Genomic DNA, 10,728 nt, shown 5'->3' with positions numbered 1-10,728 from the left:
AAGACTGATCAACAAAGTATTAGACATTTACTTAGTCAACCTCAAATATCCGACCGACATATCAAATGGGCAGCTTTTATTCAGAGTTTTCATCCCATTATCCAATATCAACCAGGTAAAGAAAATGTAGTGGATGCATTAAGTAGAAGACCAACCATTCATAATATCTCTGTTATATCATTTGATTCTCTAATTTCTATGAAAGATACTTATCATCAGGACATTACTTTTCATGCTGATTGGAATAAATTAGTTGGAAATAACTGTATTCCTATTGATTCACTGTCTTACAATGATGGATTCATGTTTTATGAAAAGAGATTATGTGTTACAGTTCCATTTAGATCTTTTGTTTTGAATGAGATTCATTGTCCTCCATATCAAGGTCATAGAGGTATCATATCTACTTTGCGTACATTGACTAAAGATTTTTACTGGCCACATATGGACACTGATGTATCTAACTTTGTTTCTAAATGTTTTATTTGTCAAAGAGTTAAGAGACATCATGGTAAACAGTATGGATTTCTTATGTCTTTATCTATTCCATCAAGACCATGGGAACAGATTTCTATGGATTTTATTATTGGTTTACCTAATACTAAAGCTAACCATGATATGATTTGGACTGTAGTAGATAGGTTTAGTAAACAAGTATATTTTATTCTATGTAAGAAAACTTTAACAGCATCCCAGGCAGCACAATTGTTTTTGAAAACTGTTTTCACTAATCATGGATTACCAAAAGTTATTATTTCTGACCGTGATTCTAGATTTTGTAACAACTTTTGGATTACTTTGTTTGCTAACCTAGGAACAAAGATTGATTTCTCATCTGCATTTCATCCTAAAACTAATGGACAAACAAAAGCCACTAACAGTACTATTTTAGATCTTTTACGTGCTTACACTATTTCTAAACCACAGACATGGGACACACATTTGCATTTACTGCAGTTTGCATATAACAATACACCACACACATCTACAAAGAAAGCACCATTTGAAGTGATTTATGGTTATAGATTGTCTACACCTGTTGCATCTTTATCAAATAGAATTCAGAGTGCTGATGATATTGCTAATATGCACGCTACTATTTTTGATGAGGTTAAAGACATGATTGCCAAAGCCCAGCAATCGTATACAAAACAAGCCAATAAGAAAAGACAGGCCATAAATTTCAAAGTTGATGATTATGTTTGGTTGAGAATAGAAAAACGTAGATTACAAAGTGTAGATAAACACCAAGTTGTCAAATTAGCACCTAGATTCTATGGACCATTTAAGATCATTCACAAAATCAATGACAATGCATTCAAGCTAGAATTACCACCTCACTGGAAAATTCACAACACATTTCACATTAGTTTATTACAACCCTTTAGAGGCCAATTACCTGTATACCCTGTTTATGAAAACCCACCTTTGTTAGATGAACAGACTGAAATACTTGAACCTGAAGCTATCATAGATACTGATTTTATGACCACTAGAACTGGACGTAGATATTCTAGATATTTGGTCAAGTTTAAAAACCATCCTGTTGAAGAGGCCCAATGGATGCATGCTAGAGACTTAAATGCTTTCCCCACTCTATTAGCTCCACATTGAGCTAATAGCAATTGAGAACAATTGCTATCCCACCCCGGGGGTATGATGCCAGGAGGCATATTTCACAGTGGATTCCGTGAGGTTTTACGGTGGATTCCGTAAACTTTGTTGACCGGAGCTCATACAAAAAGTGGATTCTTTGTGCGAGAAGTTGATGGGGACGCCTATCCTTTTCGGGCGTTTCATTAATTTAGTGTGTACATGGGTGATTCCATAGCGGGTGATTCTGCAAAATACATATTAAATTAATAAATGTTTATGAGTTTAGAGTGCGCACTTGTAATAAATTAAGGTTGTAGCTGAAGACTGCTAGGTATTCACTTTTGTCGGTTTAATTATATTAGTTTACTAACGATTGTGAATGCTTCAGTTGATGTGTAGAGATAGCAGCAGTGGCGGAGGAAAGCATTGGAGGATAGCGTGTATTCGAGTTGTCACTTAAATTTGATGGGCACATATCTTAGGCATGGCGCCTATATTTTGTTGCGCCTATTTATTGAGGCATTGGATATTTATTTATTATTTTGTATACGCATGGGCGTACGATTATGATATTTGTATTTGGACATTGTATTGGGTATGCCTGACTAATCTTTGGGCGCCCGTCCATTAGCTTTATTTCTATTTTGTGCTAAAGTAAACTCAAAAGCCAAAAGTGTGCTATTTTGTAAATTGGGCTATTATTTGAGCTTGAAAATGATTAATACAAAAAATACATGCTTTGTGGAGCGCTCACACAAGGCATAGGGGGAGATTGTACCCAATTGGTCTCTTGTTCATGTCGTGCATGCTTTCTACATTGAGTTTTGTGCAAAAAGTGGAGTTCTTTTGTTCTTGGGGACCTTCCGGCATTCACTACGCGAGCATACAGCGTCCGATCTGCGCACCACATTTAGGTAAATCATATACTCGTAAGAGGTACTTGTACATATAAAATAGACAATGAGGTGTTAATTCAACAATAGTGGCTAGATACAAAGGCATAGAGTTGGCCTTGGCTTTGGGGTATACTTCTCATACAAGAGAGCATCATGTTTTCCAAATCAAGTGTAAGAACCTCTATTTCTACATCAAAATAGATGAAGATGGAACTCTAATATATCCTTTATTTGAATAGCATTGGTTCAATGGTGTTCAGACCTTCATTGAAACAAAACAAGTACTGCTTGTGGCACTAGTGCCATTATTTTAACCATAACATAGAAATAGGAACCAAATCTAGTAAACGGAACATAATTTTATTTTATTATGCCTTTGCACATCTAGAAAACTAAAGAAGCTAATATTTCTACACACGTCTAAACATTATAGAGCTTCCTCCTAAACAAATTACCGGCATTTGGTCACCTAGTTACATTTCACATTTTTCCTTAAACTTTTCTATTTTGTAAACTAGAGAGTACCTTGACTTTGTTATACATGTCATGTCTTATTTATTAGGTTTTGTAACTAGAGAATATGCTAGTATTATGGTCCAAACTTAGGACAACCATATTATTTCTTCGCAATGTTGTTATACTTATCAAATCTTAATTATGGGCAAAATAAAAAAGGATCCAAAATGGCTCATTTTGGCTTTGTAACTATGTTTCCTACATTTCAATATAGAAGTGAGTGAGTGTGTGTGTGTGTGTGTGTGTGTGTGAGAGAGAGAGAGAGAGAGAGAGAGAGAGAGATTACCATAAAAGGAAAGACTATTCTATGAATGTGCACATAAGCACACATATAGGTGCACATATATATACTAAACACGGAGAAGGGTGTCATACATAAAACAAGAGATAATGGGGTTGATAGCTCTAAACCTTTAAGCAATGGGGTGGATGAGCATCCTAAAGCACCAGCATTTGGGGGTAGCACAGCATTGGGCCACTTGGGTGTTGGGTGGCTATGTAATGGTTCGAAGGAGAAGGTGTCATAGAGACGCATCAATAGTGGTGGCCCCGCCCGATTGAAGAGGCTTTGCCCGATACATTGTCGCGGCCCTGCCATGAAGGGAATGTAGGACATGAGTGGCGGTAATTTTTGCCCCTCCGCCCAGCGGTCCGGGTTGAACACGTGTGCATTCTTATAGTAAATTGGATGATAGTGTAGCGCAATGATGGGGATGACTAGGACTTTCCCCTTGGGGATGGGTCCATAACCCTCCACATAGTCATCACCCTTTGCTCGCCTTGTTATCACATTGGCCTGTGGGTACATTCGATTTGTCTCTAGGCACACATTTTTGAAAAAGTTAAGGTCCTTGGCCCTTGTTGACCTAGCTGCCCTCTCGCCCCACTTTAGGTCATTGGACACCAAATGCACCGCCCACCCCAGTGCATTGGCTGCTGTCGTTGCTCCCGCGAACAATAAATTTTTCACTGTATCATGCAATTGCACACTATCCACGCTTGCTGTAGCTGACATAGGCGCAAAGGCTCACCGTCATCACGGCTACAGTGACAAACATGATGGCGGCAGGGGAGGCTACACCAGCAGCAACTCAATCACATACAGACACAGAGTACACGCCCAGCCCACACACTCCCGTACACGCTCACAGATGCACCCACACCCAGGAGTGCTCCGATTTGCAAGCGAAGGGGAAGACTGGAGCTTGTAAATTTTAGACTGGAGCCTTCACATCTCACGACACACTGAAACTTGATAGGCTGCAGCGCTGCCAGTTGGTTCCTGAATCCTCACAATGAAACTTAATAACTTATATTCACTGGTGAACGTCGGGGCCTCGTTGAGCGCGTCTTAAGAAAAATTTATTAACGAGTCACTCATGTCCACATCCCTGTCCCGTAACGAGCTATGTCTAATACGACAGTCTGGACCATGCTTCACGCCACATTGCCATTGCGCACCGTTCTACACGGGCTAAACGTTGTCACAGATCACGACATCCTGATATTTGATAAATTGAAAGCATAGTGCCGAGAAAAGACTCTTTAGGTTTACAGCCCGGGAAAGGTCTCCCTCTGAGGACCCTCCATTCTCTCGCTCTCGCGTGCGCGCGCTGGCCTTTTGGCCGAGGGTTAGGGTTGCAGAAATTGGTGACGTGACGGATTGCATGCGCGAGGAAGGCAAGGAAGATTGTGGGCGGACTGTTTTCCCTCGTGTCGCCCGTCAGGGTATGAGTGGAGGTGACTCTGCCGCTCAGGATGCTGGCATAGAGCTCCTCCCATACTGTGCCACAGTTTGGCACCATGTTTGTGCCCATCATGCAGATGACACCCCCTTCTCTGTACCATCATGATCCTGGCATGGCGGGCTCTCTACAAAGAGCCTTTGGCAAAATACTAGGTAATCCATTGTTCAATGGACTCTCTGCTCAACATGCAGGCCAAGGGCATCTCGGACCTATTGGGCAGCATACAAAACAACATTCAGGAGGATGTGGAGATGGACTGTCCTTTGGGACTGGAGCCGTCCACCTGGGAGGTTTTGCAGAACAACTGGCAGGATGTGATAGTAGAAGCCCCACGAACCAAAGGGAGAGCCTCCAAGAAGCTAAAGGAGCTAACAACATGTCAACTCCTCGAGGTCAGCAGGGTCTTCCTCAACGAGGCAAACATCAGACTCAGGTAGGAGCTCAAAAAGGGTTGCACGACTCCGCCACCCCCCCCAAAGCATCTCTGGAATTTGGGCAGCCAGCAAATCCAATTGGTATGCCAGGTAAGAAAGTCTATCTCTCAGTCCCTGCTATGGAGTTGAAGAAGTTCACAATTTCCTATCAATCTAGAGCGCTTATTGGGCTATGTCATGGGGCATGCCCCCCCATGGATTTTCTCCGAAACTGGGTCAAGCTGAACTAGGAACCAATCGTCGGTGGGAAACCCATGGCTATTCAATACCTCCCAAACAACTATTTCTTCTTCCTTTTTGAGAGCGAGCATACAGCCCTAACCCTAATAAGCTATAGACAATGGATACTGAGGAGCTCTCCATTGTCCCTCTTCAAATGGACTCTTGAGTTCGACCCCTCTGGTCCTAAACTGACTTGTCTCTCGATTTGGGTCGAATTCCCAAACCTTTCGTTGCACCTATATCCCTTCTTGAAATCCCTAGCTGCTCCCCTTGGTAGGTTGTTAGGGCAAAGGCCTTACACGACATCAACCCGCGGTGGCATCCTCAACTATTCATAGAGATAGACCTTAGCAAAACCCTGATAGATTCATTGCTGATTAATGATTCAGAGGGCAACTTTGTGAAGGACCAACCTGTCCTCTACAAGAATCTTCTAAATGCTTGCTTCAAGTGCCTCAAATCGGGACACTTCATTCGAAATTGCCTTGAATGGAAAGATAGAGAGAGTCCAGAACCCAACAAGGAGAACTCCCATCCTAAAACTGGTAACCCACAAGATGATGGGTTCCAATCGGTCAACAGGAAGTAAAAAAGTAAGTATCAGTCAACCCAGAAACAAAACAATAACAGCAAGGGAAAAAACACTTACAATAACAGATACTCCCCCCTTCTCATGAACTTAGAGGATGTACTAGCAGGGAATAGTGAAAAGGGGGAAACTAGTGAAAAAAGAGAGACTGCTCCAGTAGAGTTAGACTCTGATGATGTTATAGTTGAAGAAACTCAGGCTGAAAACAAAGAGCAGGCAACCAAAACAAATGAGAATTGCATACATTTAGAAAACTTAAACATTGACCTCAATGAACAGAATGAAGATGTAGAGTTTACTCAGGTAGAGGAAGAGGAACTTCCAATGGGAAGAGAACTTCCTCTCAGCCATATCCCTGCTGAGAGCGCAACCAAAGAGGGAGGATATATTCAAAACGCCAAAAGGAGATACTCAAGTGTAGGACAAAGTGCTAGTAACCCATTTGGTCAAACAAAGGGTCCTCAGAAGAAAGGGAAACCAAAAAAAACATAAATTTGTTTAATGCATAAACTAAAAATTGTCTCTTATAACATCAAGGGGTTGACTAGCCCCCAAAGGGCAACTACACTCAGGGAATTGCTCAAAGTTAGTGCCATTTTCCCCGATGTTATTTGCCTACAGGAACTAAAAGTGTCAGGTCCCCCTCTTCTAAAGAGCCTGCAGTAAGTGTCTAAGGAGTATGAATGGTTCATGACAAACCACACCAATAGGAGGGGGGGGACTTGCATAGGTGTCTCCATTAAAATTAAGGATAAAATATGTAAGGCTATGATAGATACAGAGAATAACTGGGTTGCAGTCCTTTTTAAAAATTAGGATGAACTTGCTGTTGTCTCAATTTATGCCCCTAATACTTCTACTGAAAGATGCAGGTTGTGGGATTCATTTCAAGTCATCAATTGCCCCATTATCATTGCAGGGGACTTCAATATGGTCGAAACAACAAAAGATAGGTATTTGGAAAAAGGAACATGTATTGCAGGAACTGAAAAGAGTAAGTGGCTAGTAACCAAGCATGGGCTTACGGATGTCAATGAACAACTAGCATTTACATGGAGTAACAATCAAAGTGGAATTCATCTCCGTAAGGCTAGACTTGATAGATTTTACATATCTGCAGGTCTGGTGGCCTCCTATGTCAATCTCAAAGTTAAAGCTCTAGATAACTTAGTCATGTCTGACCAGAAGCCTATTCAGTTGGTCCTCTCTAACTCGTCCCAAATAATAAAAGCTGGCTGGTTTCATACTGACCCTAGATTATTTCAAAACAAAATAGTTAGGGACTCTATCAAAGGAATCTGGACAATGGCCTTCTAGCAAACAGTCTCCCCAACTCATTCATGGGCTAAAGCCATTAAAGACACTCAACATTTTTTTAGGGATGTCAAAAATAAAAAAGTACATCAGACTAGGGAACATAGAGCTAGACAATACTCAGTGTATAAATCCTTGGAGATTAGGATAGAGGCTGGGGAGACCCAACTACAGCCTAACCTAGTTAGAATCAAAGAAGAACTTAGATCTGCTGAAGAAAAAGAAGCTATGGACATACAACTCTTCACTAGGCAATGGTGGACTGGCAAAGCAGAAAAACCCACCAGAGACATGTTCCAAGTCCTTAAAAAAAAAAGGATAGAGACTCCGTCCCATTACTGAGAAGCGAAGATGGCACACATGCTCAAAACAATGGAGAGAATCTTCTTATAGCTAAGGAATTTTTCTCTAAAATGTTTAGCTCCTCTAGAAAGAGCTCACAAGAAGAGACAACTGCCAAGGCTAAGATAGCAATGGTTAGGAGGAAGGTTGTCCCTCCAAGTTTGGCTGAGATTCTAGATGGGGAGCTATCAACTATTGAGATCAGTGACACCATTGACTCACTAGCATCAGGGAAAAGCCCAGGGCTTGATGGCCTTCCCAATGAATTCTCCAAAGAATTCAAAGATTTTCTTATTCCCCCCCTTCTCATGGTATGGAGAGAATCCCTAAAATTTGGAGCCTTGCCTCACATAATGAATGAAAGAGTAGTCAAGCTAATCGATAAGAGAGATGATGAAGAACTCCTAACTAATTGGAGACCCATCACATGTCTCACATCAGCATATAAGGTATTTGAAAAAGCCACAGCTAGAAGGCTATCTGACCAACTAGATCACTGGATAAGAAAAGAACAAAAAGGGTTCATTAAAGGGAGATATATCCTAGACTCAATAATTTCCCTATGGGAAGGCATTGAACATGCCCAAAAATCCAACCAAGACTTTGTGTTCTTCAAGATTGATTTTGACAAAGCTTATGATAGGTTAGAATGGGACTTTATCCTTCAATCTCTCCATGCCTCCACAAGAATTTCCATTTTTGGGGAGATGAGTGATTCATTTCCCTTGAGCAAATCCATCAAGTAGGGTTGCCCTCTTGCTCCCCTTCTGTTTGCCATTGCACCTGATTCACTAGGGTGGCTCATTCAAGTAGAGATTGATAATGGCAACATGAAAGGGATTAAACTCCCTAACAACAAAGACATGGTACTCAACCAATTTGCTGATGATACAAATAGCACGGCAAATAATGATCCAATCTCATTAGTAGCCTTTTGGAACTGCTTGCAAACCTTTTGCAAGGATTCTGGCTATGTGACCAATCCAAACAAAATAGGAATTAAAACACTAATCAGTCCTTGTCCTGGTTGGCTCCTGGCTGCAGGGTGCAAGGAGCTGGAAACAGGTAAAGTTTTCAGACTGCTAGGCATACCCATGGGATTTGGGATTTCAATGAAACGAAGGTGGGATTGGGTTTTGGAAAAAATCAGGGGAAATTTTGAAAAATGGAAGGGGCTGCAGCTCAATATGGCAGGAAGATGTTTGGTTCTAAAACACATACTAATTCCATCCACAATCTACTTCTTGGCTTGCTGGAAACCATCTAAGTCAGGAATGAAGCAACTAGAGCAACTAGGGAGAAATTTTATGTGGAGTGGAGATGGGGAAAAGTTCAAAGTACCTAAAGTGTCTTGGGCTGTATGCACTACACCTAAGAAATCCGGCGGTCTTAGTCTTCCCAATCCTAGTATTCTGGCTGACAAACTGGCAGCCAAATGGATAGCAAGAAGCATCATAAGGAAAGAAGAGGACTGGATAACTCTAATCAAGGCAGGCACTGGCAAATTTCAAGTAGAGGGTTTTCCAAAATGGAAAGGCTTAGGCCCACTAACAATAACTATTTGTCCTGTCAAACTAAAAGCTAAAGATTGCTCGCCTCTGGAAAAAGGTCTCTGGGAGGCTTGGTTCAAGTACAAGATCCTATTAACTCCCATCCCAACCTCACCCTGCCCTGGCCAAAGACTCCATCTAGTTGAGCTTCTTTAAGGGAGCCATTCTAGACAATCAACTCAACTTAGCCCACAAGCTCTTCAAGAAAGGAATTAGAAGTTGGAGGGACATTTGGGATCCAGCCCTTAAAAGGTGGATGACTGGAACACAACTAAAACAAAAATTCAAATTAAAAAGACATGAACTGGATTTGTTAATTGAAAGGGTACTCTTGTGGGGACCTAACATGCCTATAATGATTAATCTTAATCACCACTTCAATCATAGGGGAATCTGTTTGTTGGGGGACAAACCTCTTCTACCCCTTCTAGACCTATTAGAAAGCAATGCTCCTCTCTGTATTAAACTGAATAACAGATATCATATTAATTGGTCAGTAGCATAGTGGAATTACAAGTTCTGTAACATTTGGGCTCCCTCAATCCAACCAAAGATGTCTTGTCTTATGTGGCTCATTACTCTCAAAAGTCTTTGGACTAATGAGAGAGCACTCAAAGTTGGTCTGGGGAATGGACTTTGCCTAAGGTGTGGCCAACAGGTAGAATCTATCCCTCACATATTCCTTAACTACCCTAAAAATTCTAACATCTCGTGTTTTTTGCAGGTCCTTGTCTTCAAGTATCACCTCACTAAATTCACTTGGAAGGAGTTGCTACTGGGGGAAATATATGGTCTCCCTCCCCCAATATGAAATTGGATTAGAAGTTATTACTTGTGGAATATTTGGATAAGCAGAAACAAGAAAACGTTTGAAAATACTAATGTGGATCCTATTCATGGTCTTAAATTTGATCTTTTTTTTAAGGCTAGGAAAGACACATCAACCATTCTCAAGTAGCATGAGGACAATTTGAAGGAGGGACTAGGGAATTCAGCTTCCACTGTGGACATGGCAACCATATTGCTGGACATCAAGAAGAAGGCTGAACAATGAGATACTTATCTTAGGATGAACACATCTGATGCTTAAGACTAGACCTGTTATGGTCTATAGGTTTTGTAAAGCTGATTATTTGTACTCTCAAGTAATGGTAGCTTCCCAGTTTTGAAGCAACACTCCCTTAACTAGCTGTAAACTTTTTGTTTTATCTCAATACAACTTTAAAGCTTCCAACAAAAAAAAAGAAAGCATAGTGCCAGTTGGTTCCTCACGATGAAACAAAATAACTTATATTCACCGATCAATGTCGCGGGGCCTCAGTAAGCGCGTCTTGTACAGGGCTTGGAAATTGGAATATGTACTACCATGCTGAGGATGCACATGAGAACTCTATATTAATTTGCAAAGGACAAAGAAGAGAATGCCTTTAAACCGATACCACAAAGGATAATATGTTTGCTTATGAACTCGTAATCTTTACGGACAAGTTTTTTGGCATGCGTAATACTATTATTACTATA

The 10,728-nt window shown here is 40.9% G+C and overlaps 1 protein-coding gene across 2 annotated transcripts; it reads left to right on the top strand.

Moving 5' to 3' along the window:
- Positions 1 to 4,570: 4,570 nt before the first annotated feature.
- On the top strand, positions 4,571 to 10,434 carry LOC148011968 (uncharacterized). 2 transcript variants are annotated; one of them, XM_087670838.1, is made up of 2 exons: positions 4,571 to 5,280; positions 10,133 to 10,434. In XM_087670838.1, exons 1-2 carry the CDS (start codon positions 4,812 to 4,814, stop codon positions 10,135 to 10,137), a joined length of 474 nt encoding a protein of 157 aa, XP_087526964.1. In that variant the 5' UTR covers positions 4,571 to 4,811; the 3' UTR covers positions 10,138 to 10,434. The 2 variants fall into 2 exon arrangements, with proteins under 2 accessions (XP_087526964.1, XP_087526963.1); XM_087670837.1 differs by having other exon boundaries at positions 9,932 to 10,434.
- Positions 10,435 to 10,728: the final 294 nt, after the last annotated feature.

This window comes from Lygodium microphyllum, chromosome 28, assembly GCF_053477565.2.
Source record: "Lygodium microphyllum isolate KBCC chromosome 28, Lygodium_microphyllum_v1.1.10, whole genome shotgun sequence".
Lineage (NCBI taxonomy): Eukaryota > Viridiplantae > Streptophyta > Polypodiopsida > Schizaeales > Lygodiaceae > Lygodium > Lygodium microphyllum.
Note: the sequence above shows the minus strand (reverse complement) of the source record. Positions and strands in the feature narration are given on the sequence as shown.